This window comes from Fundulus heteroclitus, chromosome 21 (genome assembly GCF_011125445.2).
Source record: "Fundulus heteroclitus isolate FHET01 chromosome 21, MU-UCD_Fhet_4.1, whole genome shotgun sequence".
NCBI classification, from domain to species: Eukaryota; Metazoa; Chordata; class Actinopteri; order Cyprinodontiformes; family Fundulidae; genus Fundulus; species Fundulus heteroclitus.
Window position 1 is genome coordinate 38810859 of NC_046381.1, and position 27775 is coordinate 38838633.

The 27775-nt window shown below is 47.5% G+C and overlaps 2 protein-coding genes across 2 annotated transcripts in view; one reads left to right on the top strand and one right to left on the bottom strand.

Annotated features, from left to right (window-relative positions):
- fars2 (phenylalanyl-tRNA synthetase 2, mitochondrial) overlaps nucleotides 1–1622 on the bottom strand; it is a 101525-nt gene extending 99903 nt beyond the window's left edge. The window contains exon 1 of the mRNA XM_036124864.1: nucleotides 1608–1622. The gene's annotated coding sequence lies outside the window, so the exon portion shown is untranslated. The remainder of the gene's footprint in view (nucleotides 1–1607) is intronic.
- Nucleotides 19–26409, top strand: LOC105917073 (LYR motif-containing protein 4A). The gene is made up of 3 exons (XM_012851762.3): nucleotides 19–157; nucleotides 8845–8965; nucleotides 25401–26409. The coding sequence occupies exons 1-3, from the start codon at nucleotides 69–71 to the stop codon at nucleotides 25446–25448; spliced, it is 258 nt and encodes an 85-aa protein (XP_012707216.1). The 5' UTR covers nucleotides 19–68; the 3' UTR covers nucleotides 25449–26409.
- The last annotated feature ends 1366 nt before the right edge of the window (nucleotides 26410–27775 follow it).

Consider the following 27775-nt stretch of genomic DNA (forward strand, 5'->3'; position numbering starts at 1 on the left):
GTCGCATATAAACTGGGGTCCTGGCGCTGAGGCGGAAGCAGGCAGCGAGCTGCAGCGCAGGGTGGAGCATGATGGCCGCCTCCAGTCGCTCTCAGGTGATTTCTCTGTACAAGGCGATGGTGAAGGCGAGCAGCAGGTTCCCCTCCTACAACTACAGGTGAGAGCCGCGCTGCCGGCGGCGGGACGCGCTGCTGCTGGCCGCCTGATGGGCCTCCGTCCGCGGCCACAGGCGCGGCGGAGCGCCGCTGTTTACAGGCGGCGGGGACAGCGGGGACATGTGCGGCTTATGAAACTGTGGACGTGGGTCCTGGAGGAGAACTGAAGGTTCTCACTGTTTATGCGCGGCTTCTCCGTTTAACCTGTAGAAACGTTACGGTGAAGCCGTTATTACCTTTAATGGAGGTAATCTGACATAATCTGAGGTAATCTGGACATTTATCTGTGTCTTTATTCCAGCTACAGCCTCTTCATGCAGCTTTCCTCCCTGCAGCTTGTTTCTGTTAAAACAGACCAAAGTCTAAAAGTCCTTAATTATTCCATTTAATGAAAATAAAATGATTAACACAGGAATTTTACCAATTTTAATCTGAGGTTATGTCTTAGTTTCATAAACGGTGTGCAGTGATTGGGACCATAAAGGGAACTAAAAGTGATTAAAATGTTCTTTAAATGAGTTTATTCGTCCTTGATTTGAGCAGGAATATGAGATTATGTCCCAGTGGAATGAGTATTTGACCCTAAAATAAGATAATTAGACATAATGCTCTTAAACTAAGATGATGAGTTGTTGCGCCACCAGCCAGAACCTTTCAGGGCTTCATGGTAAAGCAGGTGGAGGCATCTGCACCTGCTGCTTCACCGTGTTGATTTTAATTCTTGTTTCTCTGTTTTCACGTAATCAGTTTAGACTAATTAGTGCAGTGGCGTAATAAATAAAAACCTTTAAATGAAAGAAAATGGGTAGAAATGCAGGAGGTGAAACCACAGCGAGGAGCTGCAGGCCAGGATGACACACCTGGTTCTCAGGTAGAGGAGCTGCAGCTGCCATACAGCTTCAGGAATATAAGAATATATTAATATCTAGAAATATAATAATATATATTATTATATGTGATGCAGCAACGCTCCACATTCATCATAATGAATATTTAATACAGGATTATTATCACTGTTACAGCCTGGATGACTGATGACGTTATTCAGTCCAGGTTTATAGTAGTATGGAATAAATTAGCTGTACATGTGGTAATATAATAGTATCATATAATAATAGTAAATTCTAAATTAGTAGTATAATAGTAGTGTTATGTAAAAAAGTAGCTGTATATGTAGTAATATAGTTATAGTATTTGTAGTAATGGGTTTAAAGCTTGAATAAGATTTTATAGTTTAATTAATTTTCTGTTATCTTGTTTAAAGTTCTGCTGTTTTCTGCATTTTATTTATTTCTCCTATAATATATTACTATTATTATATTACTATTATTATATTACTATTATTATATTACTATTATTGTTGTCAGTGAGCGGTTCTCCGGCCTCACTGGATGTTCGGTTCCTTTTTAAAAGAACCGTGTTCTGATGGTTCTGGCCGGTTCTGGTTCTTACCTGATGCGGTCGTCACGGTAACGTGCTGCTGATGCTTAACGCGGCGCTGCCCCTCCCCCACCTGTTGCTGCTAACCCTGTTTCACCTTAAAATGATTAAACTAAACGTGTTTTTCTGTCTGGAGCCATTTGGACCCGCCCAGCCGTCTCTGGTGGCATCAGAACCGACCGGACCAATTAATCAGCTGACAGCAGACGGTTAATCTGGGACCAGCAGGAGGACAGAGATAATCTGGGCTGGAAACGTGTTTGCCTAAAAACTGCGTTTAGTAGATCCGTCGGTACCAACATGACTCCAAAAGTTCTGAATAACTTCAGAACCATCGTTAATATTTTATATCAGCAGCAGGAGGAAGAACTGGAGAGTTTTAGCACGTTTTTATTGGTTGATCTGAAACGGGTCGCTAGTGGTTCTGAAGAAGTTCTGCAGAAAGGTCCGTCTCAGGTTCTGGTTCTGGGCCAGCAGGGCGGCGCTGCCTTCACACGGACCGCCATGTGTTGAATTTTTGACGGTCTGAACCGGGCCGCCGGCGCCGTCCAGCGTCTCGTCTGGGTCCCCTCCGTCCTGCCAGAGGAAGTTAGAGTTCATATTTATTATTTATTTAAGGCGGTTCTGTTCCTGGACATTTAATCTGCGGCTGTCCTGCTGACCCGACACGGTTCTGGAGGCGGTTCTGTCAGCAGGTAGAGAATCAGCTGCTGCTTCTACATCCGTCTGATGTGAAGCTGCGGTCCAACGGTTCATAAAGTTCACTTAGATTTACATGAAAACATTATAAAAACAGTTTATTAATCTAATCTAACTGCATTTATAAAGGACTTCTGAACTAACAGAGGCAAACGTGCTGCACAGAGAAAAGCTACATGTAGATGTCAATAAAGAAAATAAAATTAAACATGACTTTAGAAAATATGTGGAGGCATAAAAGCAGAACCTGTTAACTATTAAACAACTGCACTTTATTTCACCAACTATTGGCTTATGAAGGCTGCTGGCTGCACCAGAATGTTTTAGGGGGTGAATACATTTGTGCGTTTATGCCTATATTTAGATTATTCAGTTTTAGACAGTTTGTCCCACTTCACTTTACCAGCTTTGTTCAAATCTATCACATAAAATTCAGTTAAAATCCATTTAATTTACAGCTTGGGTTGGAACCAAAGTGTAAAGGACAGGGGGAGTGAATACTTTTGCAAGGCGCTCTAGAAAAGAGCCCTTATAATGTGTTTCAGCCACATTTATACATTTAAAAATGGTACAAACATTTGGACCTTTTCTGAACACGATAACTTTCACCTTTTGCTGTTTGGTCACATTAAAAAATGTATATAATTTTTTTTTTTTTACCTCCATTATAAATGAGAAAAATCCTCTTTTGCCTCAGAGCCACTTGTAGACATCGTTAGATGATCATGGTCATCGTGTTTTTGCGACATATAATAAAATTTGTCGTCTGCGTTCAACGCGGAGCGCAGTGGGCCGCCACCAGGTGGCGCCAGAGAGCATTGTGGGGCATTGGGCTGCAGCTTTGGCACCTTGGTGCATCACCGCCCCCTAGTGGTAGCGACCATCAGCAGCAGGTGGTGTAAAGCAGCTCTGATGAAACCCGTTTCCAGTGACTTGGCTTCATGTCGGCTTCATCAGGTAATCAGAGTGAAGGTGTTAGCGATGACGGGACTAACGGACGTCTTCAGGAACAACACCTGGAGAGAGAAAAAGGCTTTAAGGCGCGGTTAAAGCAGGAGGTAGAGCGTGGAGCGCCTTCATCCTGCTGCTACCTGGAGCCTCCAGGTTGTTGTGAAGTGACCTGAATCTGCCAGACGTTGCTGCCGGCGGCGCTTTGTTGATCAGCAGCTGATGCAGGAACTCTCTGCTCTTCCTGGGATTAAACTCTGCCAGAGTTTAGACGGCTTCGTCAGCCGGAGAGGAGCAGAAGAGGAGAAGAAGAGGAGCAGAGGAGGAGAAGAAGAGGAGAAGAAGAGGAGAAGAAGAGGAGAAGAAGAGGAGCAGAGGAGGAGCAGAGGAGGAGCAGAGGAGGAGCAGAGGAGGGATGAAACATTCATGATGTTCCAGCAGAAAGTCAAACACTGAGGAGGACGGGAGGCAGAACCAGAACCGTTAGGAGCTGCATGGCCATGCAGAATGATCCGGCAGACAGACAGTCAGGCAGGCAGACAGACAGTCAGTTTTATATGCAGGAATATCTAAACAAGACGACAGGTTTCATGGTTAGCAGTGAGCTAAAGTCAGGGCTCCTAAAACTTATTCTCTTAACTTTAATACTGTCTGAAAATAAAGCTTCAAACCTGGTTTTACAGGTGAAAACTATTATTTTGGAGTCTTTCACGCGTTAAATTGTCTAAAATAGATCAGGTGAATGTTTAAATGAAAGCTAAGTTGAAATAACAGAACCTTCATCTAAAGGATTCTGCCTGTAAATCCCTTCAAAGCGTCTTTATAAGATTTCTGATGTTTTGTGTAACTGATCACTCAGAGTTGTGTTTAGGGACCTGTTAGCCTTTATGTTGGATTAAATGTGGTGACTTCTTGTTTCTACAGATCTACTAACGAGGCCTGAACGCTTAAACTGAGCTGTCAGTCAAATCTGTAAATTCACCGGCTGCGTTTAGTTTTTCACAAAGAGCCAGATTAGTTTGTAAAACATTTTTATTCTCATGAATAAATTAAATCACCAAGTGATGGAGGGAAAACAGCTTTTTGTCTTTACTCAGTTTATCTTTCTGAAGCATTTAGGGGTGACAGAACCACGGCGGTAGAGAACCATAGTTGTCCTAGAACTCGTCTCTGTGGAACTCCTCAGCTCAGAGGAGGCTTTCATGGGAGTAAAGTGGGTCAGCGTAATGTTAAATGTAACATCAGGGAGCTATGACTGTAAAAACTGTTTATTTAACAGAGTTACAGCAATTCACTGCTGGCTACAGACATCTTTGTCTCCAGTAGAAAAGATTGATTTAAGGCTGGGCCAAAAATATCTCTATTTTTAGGCTGAATGTCAATATAAGATATTTATCTCTGTTTTACTTTACATAGAGTAATTATAAAAAGGTGTCTCTGAATCAAAGCTTTATCCAAAATGTCTCACATTTTCAACAAACAGCGTATTGATTATAGAGATCATATTTCTCCTGTTTAAAATTCTTCTTCTAAGGTATAAAGCCCTTAATAATCAAGCTCCATCATATATCAGAGCTCTGATTACCCCGTATGTTCCTAACAGAGCACTTCACTCTCAGACTGCAGGTCTGCTGGTGGTTCCTAGAGTCTCTAAAAGTAGAATGGGAGGCAGATCCTTTAGCTATCAGGCTCCTCTCCTGTGGAACCAACTCCCAGTTTTGGTCCGTGAGGCAGACACCCCGTCTACTTTTAAGACTAATCTTAAAACTTTCCTTTTTGCCTTTTTTAGATGACGTGTGTTGTGAATTGGTGCTATATAAATAACATTTAATTGAATATAAAATAAACAATATAATATCTGGATTTATCCCCCAGGCCTAGATCAATTCTTAGCTTGTGAATCAGTTTCTGCAGAGTGTAATTTTCATTTTGAAAGAACAGGCTTATGAACGTTTAAGTTTATGAAACAAAGAAGTAAAGTGGGCCACAGACTGAGCCCTGTGGTTCCCCACAGCTCAGCTGGGTGGTGTTCAGGAGCATAATGGACGCCTAACCTGAATTATTCAGTTAAAGGCAGCTGGGTTCCACCATTAGACCCTAGCTCATTGTAAGTTCTAGCCTTTATGTATTTCTGCACATGCAGTGCTCCCAGATTATGTCTCAGCACCAGCCGACATGCAGAGGGAACGTCTCCGTTTGTCCTGGTGCTGCTGCAGAAAGTTTATCAGGAGGGAGATTGCTGCAGGGCACCAAGCCTCCGCTGCAGGAGGAGCTGAGGACTAAATGAATGAGGCGTTTGTTTTCTACACCTGGACCACAGGACGGATCAGAATGTCTCCTCCTGTGGTGCCAGCAGTGCGCCTCCTCTCTGGCCTCCTCTCTGGCCTCCTTACGTCTTCACTTCCTGCTCTGAAGCGGCGCAGCCTCAGTCAGGCGCAGCGTGGGCGCACCAGAGGCTGTCAACGTCTCTTCCTCATGACGAAGGCTTCTGATGAATGAGTGAAGGTGTCTCCTGGTTCCTCGCCTCCTTCTCCCCCTCCACATCTCCTCTGATCTTCAGAGGGTTCCCTCTGAACCCGACTCGCTCTCAGACGCTCAGTACAGTCATCCGGCAGGTTCTCAGGTGAGGACAGGTGAGGGAGACGCCGCTGCTCGTTAATAAACATCCTGCTGATGTCAGGAACTCCTCATCCGGCTCCGTTCTCCTCCACGCCGACTTCACCGTGGTCCCTCTGGATCTCCAGAGTCTCTCTGGACTCGTGGCTCAGGAGCCAGAGATCTGATGACAGCAGAGAATTGTTTTTTCTCTGTTCTGAGTCGATCTAAACCAGACGGTCTGACCAGCAGAACCCAGGATTCTCCTCCTACTAAACCCTCACAGGGGTTCCTGATGTTTCTCCTCTGGGTTCAGGTTCCTCAGCGTTCTGGGCGGTTCTCCTGATCTACTTCCTGTTTCTAGTGTGGAGATCCTGAGACGCTAAAACTAGCAAACCTACAAATAAAACTCGTCTTTTCTGGGTAAATCAGGCATTGCTGACCTGAACCTCTGTTCATTGGTCAGTCTCTCCATCCCCTCATCCATCCAGACACCATCCCACACCTCCATCCTCCGATCCGTCCATCGTCCTTCAGTCTGACCAGCAGAGCTCAGCCTGACGTCACCTGCTGGTCGGACTCTGTCGGTTCTCTTCGTGTTGGAAACATGTTCACTGAACCGTTAAGGGATCCGTTACGATGTTCTGGGAACTGTTCAGTGAACTGTTCAGGTGTTCAGGGAACCGTTCCCTACCAGCGGCTCTGAGGGACCTGAGCCGTCTTCCATCATCGTCTCCACCCAGCTTTAGATGACTCTACATCCACTATTATACCCACAGCTGAGGACAGGAAGCTTTTAGTCCTAATTTATTATTTACGTTCCTATTAAGAGCAAATTCTGTCTAAAATGATCAAACAATCCTCTGCAAGCTGCTAAACTAAGATCAGTGATTTCTGAAGACTTTCCGTTTGTGTTTACAGCCTCTTCACAGGTTTCTGCCTTAAATAACACCATCATGGGAAATTATCCCTTATTTATATTTTACTTTAAGCATTTTGACAAATAGTCTCCAGTCTTTAAATGGACTTTCTATTTTTATATTTTTCAGCCTAGCAGCTGAGTATTTAATGTGTATATTAAACATAACTTTAAATTCATACTGCTTTAAAAAATCAGTCCTTAGTCTTTGAACACATGAAAGATCCCAAATATAACTGTTTGACAGACAGAAATGGGATGTTTGAGTCAATGAGGTTCCTAAAGCTCTAAAAATTAATTATTTATTAATAATTACTTTGCGACGTGAACAGGGCAGACTTGCTAACTTTCCACGGCTGATTTAGCATCCTGGTGCAGAAGTTGGTGACAAACTGAAGAGGCCTGAGAAGTTTGGATGGAGAATGAGCTTCTACAGATGGGCTGGACCCTGATATGCTCTTCAGTTTCACATTGTTTGAAAAACATCAGACTATAAGCATTTATTTAGACAGTTATTTCACAAAATCCAAGACTCAAAACTGACATTTTATCTGTTAATTTATTAAATTACACAGCTGCATCATAACCGGCTGAATAACATGGAACATACCTGTGAGCATGACTGGAGTAAATTAGCAACACCAACCAGCAACATTTCAGCGTAACGAGTCGTTAATAGAGGATGATCTGCCCCCCCTGATGATGTCACAGCTAACAGAACGCCAGACCAGGTGTACCTTCTATGAAGAGAAAAATGACAGAGAACAAAAAGTTAAAAGCTGAAACAACAACAAGCAATGCAGATTGGAGAGCAGTAGGAGAACTCAGCAGAGAGAGAGAAATAGACCCTGATGTCCTCCAGCAGCCTAAGCCTATAGCAGCATAACTATAGAGGTAGCTCAGGGTAACATGAGCCACTCTGACTAGAAGCTTTGTCACAAAGGAAAGTTTTAAGATTAGTCTTAAAAGTAGACGGGGTGTCTGCCTCACGGACCAAAACTGGGAGTTGGTTCCACAGGAGAGGAGCCTGATAGCTAAAGGATCTGCCTCCCATTCTACTTTTAGAGACTCTAGGAACCATCAGTACTGAATAATATTTCTCATATTTTCCTTTACAAACGGCCAACGTGTAAAATGAGTTTTTTCTATTCACCTCAGGATTAATCAGTTTCTGCACGTTCTCGTTCACCTGTTACTTTGAGTCTCCGTTGTAATCGATGGATTAGCGAGAGAACGCGGGCTAACGTCGATATTTATACATTTCTTACCTCAGAAGACATCCAGCCTCTAAACAAAAGACCTTTGCAGTCGCAGCAGCAGAAGTTTTTATTCTTCTCCCATTCTAATTTAAAACACTGGTGTTATTTCAACTTGTCACCAGAGGGGGCAGACTTCTGCAAAAATCCTGGAACCTGTGCTATGCTCCTTTTTAATAATGCAGAAGAAAATAAAGGAATTACCAGATGATCCCAGTTTATGTCCCTAACTTCCCTCACCTTTGTCTGAGATTTTATTATTCTCAATAAAATGCATCTGTTCATATTTACTGGTGTTAATGTGTTTATGGGCTGAAGGGACTAGTAGTCGGCTACCTCTTAATTTTGCTATTTTTAATTAAAAGACTTTTCTGTTTGGTCCAGAAACATTGTGTGATTGGATGCCGGCCAGCGGGCGGCTTGGTGCCTCTCTGCTGGTCGGCGTCTGAACCAAAGGTTATTAGCTGAGCATCCATCCCTGAGTCTTCAGCTCCCGCTTTACTTTGGTCAGGAAGCAGAGAGCGAGCCTCCTGCTGAGCGCTCACTCAGCATCCTGATGCTTCTCTTCGTGCTGCAGGTCGCTTTATGTGTGAGGAGCAGAAAAACAAATAAAAAGCAGTTGTTGTTTGTTTTTATTGTGCTGCCCTGAGGTTTGTTTCGCTCTCATCTGCACTAATTTCTCTGGCTGTTGGTTTAGTCTGCAGCCGTTTCCACCTCTGATCGGCTGTTTGCTCTCCTAAACTCCTCAGAGGGCTCAGCAGCTCCTGTTTTTGTTTCTCGCTGAGTTTCCTGCCTGTAAAGGCGCTGAGTGAAACCTGCGTGTGTGCTGCAGGACGTACGCGCTGCGGCGTGTCCGCGACGCCTTCAGGGCCAACGGGAAGGTGGAGGACCCCAGAGCGGTGGAGAAGCTGCTGGAGGAGGGGCAGCAGATGCTGGCGCTGATTCAGAGACAGGTGAGACACGCATGCACACGCCTTCAGGTGACCGGTTCTGTGATCCAGAGCGGGTCCGCCTCAGAGCCCAGCTCATGCATGCAGATGAACACCTGTGCGCTGACTGACCACCTGTCCGCGCTCACAGGCCCTCGTTACCGCCGGCTAATCGCTCGCTTTGCTCCCATAACGACCGCCAGCCTCTCGGCCAATCCCAGCGGAGGACGGCGGCTCGGTCCGGCCTGATTAATTTGTTTAAAGTTAGCTTTAAACAAATTCAGCTTAAAGTCCAGCTGTCAGTTTCCTCTGAACCGTCGTGTTTACAGAACCGCAGGTGAGTTCTGGTTCCCCCTGACCGGGTCGGTGAGCGTTTCTGGGTCCGGCTGCTGATGTTTCCCCGTCTGCCGTCTGGGTCGGTAGAAATGAGTCCAGGAACATTTAGACTGCTTTGACATTTAAGTCGGCTCGGTTTGGGTCTAACGATCAGATTTACATACTGACATTTGCAGCCGGACCGGGTCGTGATGGTGACGGTACCGCTGTAACGAGGGGGGGGACAACAACAGGAAACCGGACCTGAAGCGAGACACAAACAAGAACACACAGAATGTGTTCAGATGGTTCTGGACAGGGAGGCTGAGAAATAATCTCTGGTCCAACCAGGCCCGGTTCTGAAGACGTTCTGCTTACGTTAAAGGCAGAAACCAGGTCCGGTTCTGAAGACGTTCTGCTTACGTTAAAGGTAGAAACCAGGCCCGGTTCTGAAGACGTTCTGCTTACGTTAAAGTTAGAAACCAGGCCCGGTTCTGAAGACGTTCTGCTTACGTTAAAGGTAGAAACCAGGTCCGGTTCTAAAGACGTTCTGCTCACGTTAAAGGTAGAAACCGGGCCCGGTTCTTCTGTTTGAGTGAAAACATCCTGTGGTTCTGCTGCTCTGACCCGTTCTGCCTCACAGCCAGACCCAACCCTGACTGGACCTTCTCTGTTTCATCAGTGATCATCTGGAGTTCTGCTGGCCCAGATCGGTTCCAAACTGGCGATCCAGTTCAGTTACCTGGCAACCCGTCGTCCAATCGGATTTCACCGTTCTCACCTGGCTCTGAGCTTCGTAGACGGAAAGTTTTAGAATAAATAATGAATAACTGGGCTTTGGGTCGACACGGTGCTGAAATTTAAAACTTGATACTGATGTTGAGTAAAATTACTAAAAAACTACCATTTTTGATACCGTATCAAACAAAATATCCGATTAATCACAATAACGGCAACGTTAACTTTCCTAATTAGGGCCCAACCAATCAGTGGACGTTCCTCGTTTAGAGAAACATGTCGTTAAAGTTCCACTTCCTGTTTGGTGAAACAGCCGGCTATAAATGTTAATACGCTTTTTGGAGGTGTTTACCTTGGAGTCAATTATAATAAAATAAGTGCACAACTTATTTTATTATAATTATGTTTAGTGTGTCACTGTGTTTCCATTAGCCTGTTAATTTGTTGATGATATAGTTAAATGTTACAGATAAAAAACATTTTAAGGTAAATTATATTTCAAACGAACGTGGACCTGGTCTATGGGTTCCTGCTGGTTTATGCTCTAGTTGTCAGCTTCACAGCGGTTCCACCAGAACCTCATTACTAGTTTCTGATGGTTTCACATCTGGACTAAAGTGTTTCTGTGACTAAAGTGAAGACTTTAACTCTTCATGCCGACGCTATAAAAAGCTAAAAGCTGTAGTTTCTCTGCCGAGCCACTAGTGGGCAGTATGGCCCCGGCTGCTCAGTGTTTCCTGAGAACATGACGACCCTGACACAGTTCTGTAGAAAATGGTTTAATCAGTCAGAGCGCAGCAAACCTTTTAAGTTTTTAAGCAAAAACAATTTTATAAAAATAAAAATGTTTTTTTTAACCAGAGGTTGACATGATGATGATGATGATGATGATGATGATGAAGCAGTGAAAACGTTTTGGTAGACTTGTACCAGTTGTATAATTCTGGCCATGATCCAAACCGCCGGTCCAAAGGTTCTGGAGTCAACATCTGGATCCTCTACAGACTCTGTGGTCGGACCTTAACGGGTCCGCTGCCGGTCTGGATCTGCTGGTTCAGATGTTAAGGTCCCGCTGCAGCCTCATCAGGAAACTACAGCCTGCTGGAGAATCCAGGCTTGGCTTCAGGTCTCCTCTCCTGGGAAAGTGGATCCTCACGGCGTGTTGTTAGAGGCAGAACCACAGACACGCCGGAACACCAACGCTGTTCTGACCCAGCAGAACATCACGACTGAATATGTTTACAGTATAAAAACAGCCTGAGTGGTCATGCTGCCCGCTGCCACCAGGGGGCGCACAGGGGCGTCAATTATTTAAACAGCTACAAATATCCTAAAAATATGCATTTGTTTAGGGTTTTTAAGGATAATTTTAGGATATTGTTAGCTTATATAAGTAATTTTAAAGGTCAGTGCCGCTGTGCGCCCCCTTGTGGCAGCAGGCAGTATGATCAGTCAGGGTTCAGCCTTTAAGATTGATCTAAACATGCAAAATAAAGAAGTAGCTGCTGATTGGCTGCTCCAGGCCTGTTATTCAGGTGGAGTCTTTGAAGGCTGCAGACTTTATTAATAAATGCGTATCTGAAGATGAACGCAGCGTTTACACGCTGACCAATCAGCTGCAGGCTCCTCAGCATTGGTTTAACCTTTAACCGGCAGTGAAAATATGACCTTATAGATTCAGAACTTCACCTGGTTAACTCAGAATAATGAAAGCTGCTGATTGGATCCAGAGCAGAGGTGGGTGGACCTCCTGGGTCCCTCTGCTGCCCCGCGGCCAATGAGCCAGTTTCTGTGATCAGGAAGGATCTGAGCTGAAAGGTGAAGCTCTGGGTTTACCACACCGTCTGCCATCCAACACTCATCTGCCCGGATATTCACACCATGACGGACAGAAGGAGCTCCTGAGAGTCCTTTCATAGTTTGGCTTTAAATGGTAATTCATCCTGACCTGCATGAACCATTGATTCATTGAAACATGAACTTGTAGACAACAAAGGCTGAACATGTTTATGTAGTTTCTGTCTGCAGTCACACAGCAGAGCGTGGAGCAGCTCTAAGGACCATTACTGAGAAGCTAACAGCAGCTAGCGCTAGCTACAGCTCTGTTGTCTGGGCGGGTCACACCTTCACTGATGCGTGTAGTCCGGTGCAACTTATATCTGTTTATTTTCCTCTTTATGACACATTTTGTGACTGATGCCACTCAGTCTGAACAGTACGGTAGCAGCTTTAACGAGGTTCTCAGGCTGGGATCTGCACCCTGAGGAAGGCAGTCGGACTTGTTTCTATATGGGGATGAAGTCATTAAAGGACCATTTGGACGTATATAGACGATGCTTTAGATTCCATAATTTAATTCCAGTTCACATTGTTGTTGTTATTGGGGCTGAGTTACACTTTAAAGGTATACTATGCAACCGGGTTGATTTTCCAGCGAGGCTCCCCCCAGAGGGCGAAAGTAAAAGTGCACTGTCATAAAGATGCTCAGCTGTTCTGGTTTCTCCGTCAAGCCAGGCGCGGTTGTTGAGCTTAGCAGACAGGCGAACGCAACGAAAAGTGGAAAAAACGGCAGTACAAACAATGACTAACACAGTGAAAGTATGAACATCAAGCTTCCCGCAGCGCTATCTTGGCGAGGCGACCGCCGCCACTGCCTCGCCAGTTTTATTATTATTATTATTATTATTATTATTATTATTATTATTATTATTATTTTATGTTAGCGAGACGCTACCGCCGCCGCCTCGACAGTTTTATTATTATTTATTTTTTTATTTTTTTTATGTTGGCGAGACGCCACTGCCTCGCCTCGCCGCCGCCGCCGCGGTAGCGTCTCGCCAAAAATAAAAAAATAATAATAATTAATAAAACTCGATATGCTTGCATGTTTATTTGACGTTAACACGCGGTTCTTTGTTGTTGCTTTCGCGCGTGCATATAGTGAATGCCAGGGCAAAAACACATGGAGTTCTCGCTGTAAAGTAAGACCGACTCTCGCAATGCATCAGACTTCTGAGCCTGTGTGTGCGGGCCGAGGGCTCCTGCAATTGCAAGTGCGGTATTTCCCCCACAGACCAGCCGCTGAAAAAACCTTTGTTTGACCTGAAATGACTCATTTATTCATCCAAAACGATATGGAACACATTAATTAACTGAAAAATGTTGCATAGTATGCCTTTAAACTCGTCATCCTGCATCACTTCTTCTCTTTCTGGACATTTCTGGGTTGTTTTAATGTGTTGTGGGAAAACCGACACCTAGTGGTAGGATGCTGTTACTACACAGTTATAAAGTAGAAGAATTTATGCTTTTAAAGTTTATAAAGTGGCTAAAACTGAGCCTGCTGTAGTGAATGTTGATATTTCTGACAGGATGAGCCTGTTATGGCTCTGCAGGGCCGGATAAACTGTCTTGACGGGCCGTTCTCGGCCCACGGGCCCTCAGTTTGACTCGTGCCCTAAGGGTTCCGCTGACAGGGTTCCAGAACCTGACCAGAACCTCCTGGAGGAGCAGGAGAACGAGGTCTGCGTCTCCCTCTTGGAGCCGGTACTTCCACAGCCCGGCCTCTGCTTGCTCTCTGCATCTCCTCCTCTGGCCACCAGCTGCAGATGTGCTGCAGGTTTTAACATTTCCTCGCTGACGGACCGGCTGGTTGGACCCGGGGAGCTTCAGGGACCAATCAGGAGCCTCTGGTGCTCCGGGCCAGCAGGTCCAGTTTGTGTTCCTGAGGTCAGGAGGAGGCCTGGCTCCTCTTCCAGCCCAGCTGCCGTCGCTCCATCCCCGGCTGTGAGATGTGAGCCTTTCTGCTGCTGTGTGGGCGTTGACTGTGAACGGGTCCGCCGCGCGTGGGCGTGCTTGTTTCTCCGCATGGCCGACTCCTGGTGCGCTTTAAAAAGTGGAGTTTGCTCCTAATTGTGTCTGTGGGTCCCCGCTCGGCTCCGTGTGAGTCTGTGCGCCTTGGTAAGTTCGTTAGGGAGTAAAGATGATGGATTGCAGCTGCAGAGCCGCCTCTGTTTGTGGAGCGGAAGCTAAAGCAGTTTGCTCCGTTTAATGAGCGAGTTCAGGAATAAAGACGCACAGGAATGTAAAAGTGAGCGCTGAAGAGGAGGCGGAGGAGGTGAGAGGAGAGAGTTCAGAGAGGATGACCCAGAAATGGACCAAAGTCTGACGTTCTCCATCCGTTTGCAGCCAGAAATCAAAGGAGACGCTCTGACTGTTTAATTAAAAACTGCTTTTCACCATTTAAACGTGCAGAAATCCAGTCTGGTTGCTGTCATCCCACCTTAACGAGCTGCTAACGAGCAACCAGGAAGAGATTACTGCATGGATCCAGATCTCTGCTCCTCCAGCTTTTTGTGACGCGCATCAAACTTTTTTTCTGATCTAAAACTAAAACATTTCACCGGTGGTTCTGCCTCCAAAATGAGAGGAAAACATTTTTCATCTTCAACATGATGGCAAAGATTTTAAACGCTCCACCTTCTCCGTTAAAGTTAATTATCAGATATCGAGAGTAACGGTTTAGACTTCAGGCCTTTTTTTTTTTTTTTTAAGTTTTAGAGATGACATCATCATCTCCAGGGCTGAAGGGTCGGCCCGGTAATCACAGAGAAGCTGGTTCTGCTACCTGAGGACCAATAAGTTCCTACTGCCAGGATCTCTTCACAGATATGTTCCAGAGCAGAGAACCGCTTCAGGAACCAGGTTCTGTCCAGATTGTTCATGAAGAACCGGCTGAGAGAGACGTTCTGCCCTGATAGGCCTCTGAAATGAGCCGGCTACAGCTCCTGCTCTGTCGGGGGGGAACCGCAGGTTCTGGGAAAGGCAAACGGAGCTGAAGAGGAAAGTAGGGCAGCGCCCCGCAGGAGCGCGTGAGTCACCTCCTCTTCCTCCTCCTCCTCTTCCTCCTCAGCAGCGATTCCCTGCTCTCCTCTGTCATCCCCCCCCCCCCAGCACCTTTATTGGCACCTGTACGCTGGGCTGCCCCGCGGGTTCTGGTAGCTTTAACAGAACCCCCTCTATTAGGGGAGGAAGAGGAGATGAGGGGATGAAGGCTGGCAGCTTCCTCTGTGAGGCGGAGGAACGGCTGGAGAGCATCTCCTCTCCATCATGGCTGCAGACACTCATCCCTCACCCTAGCCCCCCCCCCCCCCCCCCCCCCACCCCCCGGATCAGCGCCGACGGAAGAATCTGACGCTCCTGCTGACTCAAACGGACCCGTGGAGCCGGTACCGGTCCGGTCCGGAGGCTTCTAACACCACAGGGTGTCCTGACTACAGTAACATGAGGATCTGATGAAGTCGGGTTCTGGGCTGTAGAATTATTGCCTTCATGGGTTTTCCTCTGGCTGGGTTCTGGTCCAAAGCTGAGAACCGAGCAGCACCAGATGTTCTGGGTCCAGTCATCACCCGGATCAGCCGGTTCTGGTCCTGGTTCTGGTCCTGGTTCTGGTTCTGGTCGCTGAGCAGGAAGCAGCTCCTGGGCTGATGCTCCTCCATCAGGGAGGATCTCACCATCAGCGTCTGATTCCAGCTGCTTTGGCGTCTATTCTTAGAAACCTGGAGCTGATGCAACCATCATCATCATCCTCCTCTTCCTCTTCCTCGTCTTCCTCCTCCTCCTCTTCCTCCACCACATGCATGATGAAATGCACCGACTGCAGCGTGCAACAGAACCGCCGTAGAACCAGGAAGAGGAAGTAGGCGGGCTGGCAGCAGGAGAACCGGACCTGGAGGCAGCGGTTAATTCAGCGCCGTCTGATGAAGGTGGGTCCAGTCTGGAGGTTCTGGACCGTAACAGCAGGCTGGGAGTTGTAGTCCTGGCAGGAGGTCCGCTTTATGGTTCTGTTTCTCAACAACCGGGCCCTCCTGCAGTGATGGCTGCTTAGAGCGTGCTCAGAGACCCACACGGCCCGGTGCTGAGCCCAGAACGCACCAGAACCCTGCAGAACCGTCCTGGTGTCGTCTAGATTTAACTTTATTAACGATTCTAAATACATTAATCCAGTCTGGGTTAAAAAAGCCACAGCTTGACATGCAGATGCATCTTTGACCCACGTCTGGGTTTTTCAGAATAAAAGCATCATTTCCTGCTCTCAGACGGCTGAACGAGGTCATGACCTGCTGCTGGCTCCGCCCCCAGGTCCTCTGGAGGCTGCAGATGGACCAGCCTGGTCCTGGTGTCCTGGTGTGCAGCCAGGAACCAGGACCTCCTGCTGGAGCGTCGCTCCTCAGCTTCAGCCACGGGGGGGGGGTGTTAGCTTCATTAAAAACAAAAACATCTCCTCTTTTACTCTTCCTGTTCATTCTCTATCAGAACAAAGACCTTTGTGATCCATAAACCCAGAGACTGACAGCGTCTGGCTGTGTTTTAGTCACTGATGCTTCATTTCCTGCTCTGATCAGGAAACTGATGGAGGCTGATCAGTGTAACACCCCCCCCCCCCCCACTCCCCCCCTCCAGGGCGGCTGGTCTAACCTGCTGCTGGTTCTGAAGCCGCTCTCAGCAGAACCGGGCCCTGCGCTGTCATGTTCTGGGTCCAGGTTGCTTACCTGAGTGGATCGATGCCGGCAGCTCCTCCATCAGGATGAAGTGGACTCTGAAGGACTCTGCCCCCCCACTCCCTGCTTTTCAGCACGACTTCATCGATCGCCTCCTGGTCTCGCTCAGCGGACTGAGCAATAACGTTAATGACGGTGAAACCAGGAGAACCCTGAACGGGTTCTGTTAGATCAGCTGTTCTGCTGCTGCTGTGAACACCGCTGCAATTACTCAGAGGCTCGTTTCTGCTCATCTGATGGTCCTGAAGGTTCTGATGGTCCTGAAGGTTCTGGAGGTTCTGTCTCTCCGTGTTCTCCCCTGAACTCTAAGCTGTGAGCAGATCATTGGTTAGAGGTTTCTGTGTCTGGACTCTGGTTCTGTTGATGACCCGGTTCAGATGGAGCTCCAGCTGCCTCCAGAATAACTGGGTGTTCAGAGGAGTTCACGGCCGCCTCAGGAGCCCGGATCATCACACCTCCACCACCGTGCTGATTGGTGGATGGAGGTGTTAGGGCCCGACACCTCTACTCTGGACCTCGGTGCTGGACCTCGGTGCTGGACCGGTTCTCCTCCAGTGGATGTGACTCCTGCTGCAGTAATGATTTAAGTTACAGCGGGACTAAATCAGAGTCCGGTTCTGATGGGTCCGGCCCAGATTGGAGGGTCTTCCCAGCACAAAGGCAGAAATCCTGAAGGCTTTCTCTGCCGTTTCAGTTCCGACCCAAAGAGCAGAGAAGTAAGAACATTCTGGCGTAGCGGCTTTGGGTTCTCCGGTGAAAAGAGCGGAACAAGTAGGAACCGAGCCTAGCAGTTCTGCCCAGAACCCCCCCCCCAACCCAGAACCCCCAGACCCCCACAGAGGATCCATCCAGACACCAGGAGGCTCCTAGGCAGGATCTCCCCTCTTCCAGCCTGGAAGGAGGTTTTTAGGTTCTTAGTTTAGACTTTCTGGTTTCCTGGACCCAGGATGAAGTCTCTGCTGACGGCCGGGTTCTGCTGACGGCACCCAGAACAAACGACCACACCGGCTGCTCAGCAGCAGGGAACTCTGTCAGTTTAGGGAAGGTTTGGGATAACTTCGCTCCTCCATGGTGAAATATTTCCCTCGGGTGCTGATGCGGAGCAGAACCTCGCGGCAGATTCGATTCTTTTGGGTTTTGCTTCGAAAATGTTCTGGATCTGGAATGAAGAGGTAAACGATGATGGATGTGGCCTGAGCCCGTTCCTTCCTGGGCTCCGCCGCCACGGGCCAAATGTTCCCTTCTTCCCAAATTTATGAAAAGCAATAACAGAAGAATGGGTGGGGGGGGGGGGGGGGGCTGTAGGTGTCAGATGGAGGAAACGACACAGAGGAAGATGTTGGGGTTCAAACCCAGAGTGTCTTTAATGCCATGAATAATTCAGGAGACGAAGCCGGAGGAGAGGAACGCACAGAAGAACAAAATCAGGGATGTAAACCAGCTCCTGTGTTTAGTTCTCCTACTACTCTCCTCCTGCCATCAACCTGGTTATTCAGCGTCTTTTTAGGATGAAGAGCTACCGTCCAGATCTGGAGCTGAGCTGTCAGTCAGCTGTGTACGATGGCAGCATGAGGGATTTTACTCTCACTGGGGAGGAAAGGAGGATTTTACTCTTCTATCGTTCTTCTAGGAACTTCCAGGGTGTGCCTGTCGGTAAAGTTTGTGTTTCTGTGAGGTCTGAAGCTCCGTAAACATGATTCTCTTAACTTCAGGTGTTAGAAGTCTTCAGGACGTCCAGATTGTCCTCACTGGGTCAGGAAGTGTGAATTCACCGCTGGTTCTACCATAAATGGACAATAAGCCGCTTTCTGCTCTTTAAAGAGGCTTAACGGATGTTTAGGCAATTACAATAAACCCACAACAACAATAAATCAGTTTATAGCAACATTTTCATTTAATGATGGTTCTCTGCATCAAACTCCATGTTTAATTAAAGCTTTTATAGAGAGAGCAGCTAAAGAGCTGGAAATACCTGAAGGGTCCATGAATCTTTGCAGAAAAGTTAGTTTGTTCCGTCAAATCAATCCGGACCGTTTTTTAACTCCGTCTCTTTTCATGAGGACAACAGAAACGGTTATGAGACGTTCCTCACCGGTCCAGACCAGCGTCCCAGAGCTGCAGCTCCTCTGCACGTCCCTGTGGCTCAGCAGGAAAGAACGTTTAAAATGGAAAGGTGATTAAAAGGCTGACTTTAGCAGCTTTTCCCTGTTGCTTTTAATGCAACATGTGCAGAAATCCTCTCTGCATCGTCCCTCTGCTGCAGAAGCAGCTGCTTTAAACTGTTCTAAAAATGAATTTAACCTAAAAATAATTAAATAAAAATGTTGAGCCTGGATCTGAATATGTAAACAAATAGTTGTTTTAATATAAGCTGTTGGGTTTGTAGTCCTTTCCTAGTAGAAATTCATGCTTTATTTAAATATTAACACTTATCTCTGCAGCTCTGAGTTATTCTGAGCTCAAGTCTCTCACCTGCTGAGTGGGAATGTTTCAGGTTTGCTCTGACTTTAGGGCCAAACTAACTTAAACTGTTATATTAATAAAAGGCCTAGTTTGAAGCTTTTTAACCCATCGCTGACCTCCGGCCTGCAGGGGGCGCTGGTTAATTCAGACCGTTTAGCTTTTTCTGGTCTTCTTGTAGAGTTTTTATCTGCCTGTTTGAAGCACAGAGAAAATCAGCGTTGCCCCTCCCCCACCTGCTGCTACTCACTGCCAGTCAGCTGGCTGAAAGCAGCTGCAGCTGAATTTCCCCTGATTAAAAGAAGCATTGATGGTTTTCTACCTGCGGTGTGTAATACCTGAACCAGAGCAGCTTTCCCTGCAGCTCATCAGACCCTCCCTCTGGTTCCTCTCCCTGACCAAACGCTTTAAAGTCAAACTTTGTCTCTGTGGGACCAGAAGCTCAGGACAGACATTATTAATAAGCATTAAAGGAAGAAATGCAGGTCATGTAGTCAGGTGGTGCAGCTGGATCCTGGCATATAAAAACAAAATGAGACTTAGAAACTGATAAGAAGAGTTTTCTGTCATGTAGAGATGAAGCGTGACTGAAGCAGGAACCTGGGCGCCTAACATGGTGGTTGGTCCTCACGGTTCCAGGTTTACTGCCGACCTGAGATCTGGTTCTGGTTAAAGTCCAGTTAGACTGCTGGGTTCTCCGCTGCTGCTAACCGGGATTACTTTTTAGGGCCGTCTCTGGTGCGTTTACCTACCTGAGGACCTCAGGCAGCAGAAGGTCCTGCTGGTACCAAGTACATGTTTCTACTGAGGGAATGTTCTGCAGGCTGGTTCTGCTGCAGGCGGACCTCGTTTAGTGAGTCTTGTGGAGTTAAAGGTCCACGTGCCTCCTAGGAGGACAGAAACTGGATCCGACCCAAGAACCTACCTTGACAGCTAAAGGGTCGTTGGCCTCCAGCACCAGGTGGACCTCCTGATTGGTCGGCAGGACCAGGTGGACCTCCTGATTGGTCGGCAGGACCAGGTGGACCTCCTGATTGGTCGGCAGGGTCCAGTGAGACAGAGAGGGGTGAAGACGCTTCCTGTCCCAGGAGGTCCATCAGACCAGAGCTGCTGGTGGTCCACATGGAGACGGGTGGATCTGACCAACAGAGGGAAGCTGGCTCTGAAGGTCAAAGATCTTTAAAAGAGTTTGGCTTCACATATGAAACCCCGTCAGAGTGAGAAGTTGGTTCAGAAGAGAGGTGAAGGTCTGGAGATGAGTCCTCCACCTCTGATCCACCAGCTTCACGTCTCCAGAGTCAACTTTAGTGAAACGACTGAAGCTTTGGCTCAGATTCCCAGTTAGACTCAGTCTGGCCTTTGACTAGGCCACTCAGGAACCTGGTCTAAAGCGTCCCCTAAGCTGTCTGGCTGTTCAGGTGGACCTGCTGGGAGGAGAACCTCTGGTCTCCTGCTGGGAGGAGAACCTCGGGTCTCCTGCTGGGAGGAGAACCTCGGGTCTCCTGCAGGTTCTCCTCCCAGGATGGTTCTGATCAGGTCTGACTTGCTTCCTGGTCCCTCAGCATGATGCTGCCACCACCCTGAGGCCAGGATGCAGATGTTCTGTAGATCTGCTGCTGCTTCACCGTGAGAAGCTTAGATGATGGTTCTCAGGAACTCCTCTGTCTGGAGCCGTTTCTGTCCTCGCCCTGCGGTCCTGAGCCTGGTTCTGTTCTGGCCCGGTCCGGCTCTCTGCCGGGTTAAATCAGAACCCGTCTGGGCTGCAGAGCGCCGTCAGACAGCCAGGCGTGGAGGAGCTGCGTCTCCTGAGGAGCTCCTGTGTCTCCTGACACGGTGTGAAGGTAATCTCACACCTTCGGCCCGCTGGGAGGACCGTGGGTCCGGTCACGACTCGCCGGGCTTCCTGGGTTCTGCTGCGTGTTCTGCTGCGTGTTCTGAGCGGACCTGGTGAGGGAGGCCAGATTTAGCTGGTCTGTGTGAGGAGGAGACGACGTCCAGAGGTTTCTCTGATTTAAGCATCCTGGACAAATATTCTCAGCTTTGACAGAAATAAACGTTTTATCGGCTAAATTTAGTCGATAAAACGTTTATTTCTGTCAGATTGTTCCTGAAAGCGTTTTATAAACAGCATAAAATCTGATCAGTAATTCCTCTGCCCCCTTTAACGCCACATCAGGCCCTCGTGTCTCTGCTCATCGTCTTAAAGAGGTTCTGCTCGCTGGTTCTTCAGCTTCTATTTGGACTTCTTCACTCCTCCTCCAATCAGTACGGAACCACATTTGGAGTTTTAGCCTCTGAACCGTAATCTTTGAATCCTTTCTGGCTCCCAAACTGCAGAGAAGAACCGGCTTTAACAGATGAGTGGAAATGAGGACTTTGATTATTGACGGTAATATTATGGACATATTTGTATCTTCTTTCTTAAACACGTGATTTCCTTGGCTACGCCCCTCCCTTAGCCCCGCCTCTCTTAGCCCTACCCTGCTTTTATTTATCGAGCCCTCCTGCTGTCTTCTCTGACCCGGAAAAGTAAATCATTAATGAACGGCTTCATCTGGGTCCACCCGTCTGGTTCTCTGACCCGTGTATCTGAACTGGACCTTATCGGTTTCTAACGTGGACCTGTGGGTCGGTTCTGCCCGTCCAGAGGACCATCAGTGTCTGCTCCTCTTCACCGCGGCTCTGCTTCCTGGTGTCGGCTGGATTTGTCAGAGCGGGTCGTGGATCTGAGGCTTTAACTCCAGACGACAGGAGCAGAACATGTCGGGTTCCCTCCGCCGTCTGCCAGAACCGAGGCAGCGCCTGGTCTGTTGGCGGGTCCAGTCCGGCGTCTCTGGGATCAGGGAGTTCTGCAGAGACCCGGGAGGACCAGCCAGGGTCGGGTCCTCAGGAAGAGCCGGCTGAGCAGAACGGCACCAATTAGTCCAGACCGCAGCTGTTCTGCTGCAGTTCTACGGCGCCGAGCTGCAGAAGGAGAACATTGAGCCAGAATTAAGAGGAAGGCCAATAAAGTGAGCGGAGCAGCTGTAATTAGAAGGTGAAGCTGAGCCTGAGTGCTCCACATGCTGCCTCACAACTCCTCCATTGATTATTCATGAGGGGGAACTGACAGCAGCTCCAATAAAAAGATGAAGTGATGCAGAGAGAGGAACAAATGTGTGTGGGGGGGGGGGTGATGAGACGGAGCGAGGCCACCCCTTTGTTACGAGCCACAGCCGCAACAATTTACATGACAGCCAAGCCTCCTGGAAGCTCATTGGTCGGCCGCCTCGGCCCGCCGGCCCCGCCCCTCCTCCCCTACGCCACGCCGCAGCCAATCAGGAGGTCACACACACGCAGGGGGGGCTCCTGGCAGCGAGGACAGAAAGTGAAAGAGGATTCATGGGAGGGGGGGGGTGAATGGTCTGACGGCAGAATAATCAGTGGAGGAGGTGGTTAGTGTGGAGAGATGCTGCCCCCTGCTGGAACTGCAGGGAAACAACCACACATCCACCACAGTACCAGGCCTTCTCTGTTCACTTTAGTTTATTTGGTTTATATGGTGTCAGTTCATGAAACATGTTTCATCATCAAGATTATAAAATCAGATCCTCCAGGTTGGTGAGAAAGTTTCCTCTCTAAGGAAACCCAGCAGGTTGCATCAAGTCTCTCCAAGCAGCATTCACTCCTCCTGAAAGAGCGTAGAGCCACAGTGGACAGTCGTCTGCATTGTTGATGGCTTTGCAGCAATCCCTCATACTGAGCATGCATGAAGCGACAGTGGAGAGGAAAACTCCCCTTTAACAGGGAGGAGAACCTCCAGCAGAACCAGAACCAGGCTCAGTGTGAACGCTCATCTGCCTCCACCCACTGGGGCTTAGAGAAGACAGAGCAGAGACACAGAAAGCTCAGAAGCTCACACTGACCCAGGAGTACTTTCTATGTTAGAGAAGACAGAGCAGAGACACAGAAAGCTCAGAAGCTCACATTGACCCAGGAGTACTTTCTATGTTAGAGAAGACAGAGCAGAGACACAGAAAGCACAGAAGCTCACATTGACCCAGGAGTACTTTCTATGTTAGAGAAGACAGAGCAGAGATACAGAAAGCACAGAAGCTCACATTGACCCAGGAGTACTTTCTATGTTAAAGAAGACAGAGCAGAGACACAGAAAGCTCAGAAGCTCACATTGACCCAGGAGTACTTTCTATGTTAGAGAAGACAGAGCAGAGATACAGAAAGCACAGAAGCTCACATTGACCCAGGAGTACTTTCTATGTTAAAGAAGACAGAGCAGAGACACAGAAAGCTCAGAAGCTCACATTGACCCAGGAGTACTTTCTATGTTAGAGAAGACAGAGCAGAGACACAGAAAGCACAGAAGCTCACATTGACCCAGGAGTACTTTCTATGTTAGAGAAGACAGAGCAGAGATACAGAAAGCACAGAAGCTCACATTGACCCAGGAGTACTTTCTATGGTAGAGAAGACAGAGCAGAGACACAGAAATGTCAGTTTGATGCGTTCACTGAACCTCAGAGTGGAACTTCTCCACAGTTCTGAACCTCTGCAGGTGTTTTCATCTGGAAGACGCTGCAGAATCAGGCCCAGCAGGATGGTTGTGGTGGGGAATGGGTCCGTCTGTGCGTTAAGCAGTGACATCAGGTCCAGTTTAGAAGGTCATACAGCAGTAAAGCTGTAACAGCTGCTGGTAACATAAATGATTAATGAACACCAGCGACGCAGAGAGCAGTGTCTCCTCTTCTGTCATCCATCTGTACCAGAAACCAGAACCGGATAAAAATCTGTTAAAGGTTTCTAAAGACCAGAGAACAGAAACTGGCGTCTAACTGCTCATCAGTGCTGAAGTAGTGAAGCTTGGTCAGCTGGAGCTGTGAGCCTCTCCTGGAGTGAGTTGGTGCAGCTTCCAGCCTGTTAACATCGTAGATGTATCTCCTGACCTGAACTCTGACAGTCCCCACAGTCCCAGCTTCTGCAGACCACCAGAGACAGAGGCGGACGCATCGACGGGACGGACCGGGTCAGAGGTTCTGAAGACCTCTCAGGTCCTAGCCAGGTTCTGACACGTTTCCTGCATGAAACGCCTCAGAGACCTAAAGTCATCGTCCGCCGGGCGTTGAACCAGGCAACAAGATCTTAGAAGCCTTGATGTGTGACGGAGTTGCGGCCTGTCCAGGGTGTAGCCCCCCCCGCTCTGCATGAAGCAGACGATGGATGGATGTTGGCCTTCTTGTCTGGATGGCTGAGGTCAGTCTGAGGCATTAAAGAAGCAGAGCTGGCAGTGAGGTCAGGAGTCATCGTGTGGCTGAATCCACTCGTTCTCTGGAACATCCACTGACCCATCAGGAGCGCCGCTGCTCATGGGTCTGGGCAGCCTCCTGCTGCCGCTCAGTCAGAGCCCGTGATCAGCGGCGGTGACACAGCGTGTCCAGCACGGCGTGTTCAGGTCACGTTTCTGCTGCCTGCAGTCAGAACAGATCGATGTGAAACGCTGAGCTGGAACAGGACAGGACAGGACAGCTGTCCTCACTCACCATAATTGGACATTATCTCCTGTTTGACAACAGTTGGTTCTGCAGTGTTGACACAAAGCAGCGACAGGACTCTGCTGCCCCCTGCTGGAGGCAGGAGGCGCTGCAGCCTGTACATCTGGCCAGCTGCTGTTCTGTTTGGTTTTATTTATATAGCTCCAATTCATGAAACATGTCATATTAAGTCTCTTTTAAAAGTCAGGTTCAATCAGATTATAGAGATTGGGTCAGAAAGTTTCCTCTAAGGAAGGTTTTCTCACCTGAAGCTGGAAAAGTCCTGAAAAAATATCAAAATGCTCTTTGGAAAAGGCTGGATTTTTTTATTTTTTGGCTATGAATTTGGTTTATGGTTAAATATTTCAAATTATTTTTATTATTGATTTATATAAAAGTATTTTTGTAATATTCTTATCTTATCTTATCTTATTGGCAACAATATATATTTTTAGATTTCATAAGAATACAGTTATAAAAACATGATTTAAAATGTAGTTTTTAGCAAACTATTTTAACATTGTGTAGATTTTGAATATATATTCTTTTATAGTAAATTAATGTTTTATATTTCTATATTTAAATCAGTGTTGGATATCAGTTTTGTGTTCATTCTTTGACAATTTGTAATATTGCAGAAATTATTCACTTGAGGATTTTTAGTTAATGTAAAAAGTTTAAACCCATAGAGGTCCCTTTTTTAAAATAGTTTCATGTTTTTTTCAGTTCTGTTTGTTTTATCTGATGAATTTTTCATTTAACGTATATAATTTTGTATGTAAATGACCTGTTTTCCATGTAAAGTAATTTTGTGAGCATATTGTGAGCCAGCGGTGGTAAAGCGCGGTTCTCTGTGTCCAGGTCTCCATCGGCCAGATGTACGGGGCTCAGAGGACGGTGGTGGAGTAACGGACCGCTGCCCTGACGACCAACGCCAGCTGAAAGGCATTCTGGGAGATGTAGGACAGAGTGAAGCGGGACACTTCCTGGATGCAGTCAGAGATGCACCGATTATCTAGCCTAGACCAGTCAGACGTCTTCTTCTTTGCTCTGGAAGAATCAGAAAACCTAAAATATGCCGTTTACTTTCCTTTAAAGCTGAAAAGATCAATTGTTCAGATTTTAGAAGCAGAAAGCTCTGACCTGGTGCAGCATGAGGTAAAAAGCTAAAAACTGCTGCACATGCTCAGTGAGGCGTGCAGACTGAAGATTTATCCAGAGCACCAATCAGGTGATGAGGCTGGGATCATTGAACTGTGCAGCTTCTCAGCTGTGAATGTGACTTTTCTTTGTTTATGTAAATGTGTGAAGCGCCAACAGAAGCTGAGACCTGAGGAGGAGCAGAAGTCTCCAGATGTGGTCTCCAGCAGCTTTAACTGAACAGATGTAGAAACATCTGCACTGGGAGCTGATCGGTGCATTCCTGATTAACTTTAGTTTTCTAACGCACAGTCGGTCCATCCTGCAGGAGGCGAGGAGCCTCAGAGCAAAGCAGCTTCAGTCGACCCTTTATTGACCTCTGACATGTTTTTTATTTTATTATTCTCCTCTGAGAACATTAACCTCTTTGCTTTGTGTGGATTTGTCTGATCAGAGGATAAACTGATCAAATCTGATGGACTGTTATGGTGGACAGGCTCCGCCCCCTTTCCTCTCTGCTGTGCTTCAGGCTGTTAAGCCCCTCCCTCAGAGAGTCGCCATGGCAACAGATCACGCAGATCCTCACTAGGAAGAGTCATTATTACCTATATCCTGGTTTATATCCTGGGAGGAAGTCCATGAGCGACCAAAGTATCACCTCCACCTGTCCTGAGCTCAGTCCTCCTGTCAGACGCTGAAATAAAATAAAATAAAATCGTCTTTAACGTGTTTCTCTGTGTGGTTGTTATTTCTTAACGTCTCTCCGCCGGGCCGCGGTTCTGCCTGAATGAGTCCAGAAAGCTGCAGGCAGCAGCGCTTCCTGCTGGGCCGGCCGGTTCTGCTGCTGAGAACCAAACTGACGGCTAAACGTTCAGATCAGGCTGCAAACGTCTCCAAAATAACCGGCCTGGTTCTGACTGGTTCTGACTGGTTCTGACTGACGGGGTTTGTCTGATAATTTGGGTCGGTACCACAGATTTATCCTTTGTCATCTACAGGCTCGGTTAAACAGCAGGAATCACCTCTTCAGCTTTTAGCGCAGATAAAATACTTTAATAAAAAATAAATCCTGAGATCGAAGCCTAACTCAGACGTTTGTAACTGAAACTAAAAGCTTTTGCAGCGTTTTATTTATCAGCTCCTGCCATTCCCACCCTGACGGTGGTGAGCAGCCAGGGGCCCTCTGTGGTGCATTCAGGTACCACTGGAAACCTCAGCACCAGCCGCTTCTAAACCGACTCTTTTTTGAAACTCTTTGTTCACTGATAAAAAAAAAAATCAGCATATTTGTTTATTTCTGTGACTTTAACGTGTTAAACTTACCGAACTGTGACGTTTAAACCGAGAGACGTAAACGTGTCACACTCTGGGTGTTTGTGTCTAACTTATGCATTTTTATTATGTGAGTTTAGATCGTCCTCGTCTAACTCATGTTGCCGTTAAACTCAGAACCCAGCAGGTTTCAGGATTTGAAACTGAAGGCTCCCACCAGCCTGTGGAGCTAACTGATGGAGCTAACTGGTGGAGCTAACCGATGGAGCTAGCTGGTGGAGCTAACCGGTGGAGCTAACCGGTGGAGCTAGCTGGTGGAGCTAACTGGTGGAGCTAGCTGGTGGAGCTAGCTGATGGAGCTAACCGATGGAGCTAGCTGGTGGAGCTAGCTAGTGGAGCTAACTGGTGGAGCTAGCTGGTGGAGCTAACTGGTGGAGCTAGCTGGTGGAGCTAACTGGTGGAGCTAGCTGGTGGAGCTAGCTGATGGAGCTAACTGGTGGAGCTAACCGATGGAGCTAGTTGGTGGAGCTAACCGGTGGAGCTAACTGGTGGAGCTAGCTGGTGGAGCTAACTGGTGAAGCTAGCTGGTGGAGCTAGCTGATGGAGCTAACTGGTGGAGCTAGCTAGTGGAGCTAACTGGTGGAGCTAACTGATGGAGCTAGCTGGTGGAGCTAACTGGTGGAGCTAGTTAGTGGAGCCAGCTGGTGGAGCTAGCTGGTGGAGCTAACTGGTGGAGCTAACTGGTGGAGCTAACTGATGGAGCTAGCTGGAGGAGCTAACTGGTGGAGCTAGCTGGTGGAGCTGACTGGTGGAGCTAACTGATG

Coding starts and splice junctions, on each gene's coding strand:
- LOC105917073 (XM_012851762.3), top strand. CDS start 69: ATGATGGCCGCCTCCAGTCGCTCTCAGGTGATTTCTCTGTACAAGGCG. Junction 158..8,844: donor TTCCCCTCCTACAACTACAG/GTGAGAGCCGCG, acceptor TGTGTGCTGCAG/GACGTACGCGCTGCGGCGTG. Junction 8,966..25,400: donor TGGCGCTGATTCAGAGACAG/GTGAGACACGCA, acceptor CTCTGTGTCCAG/GTCTCCATCGGCCAGATGTA.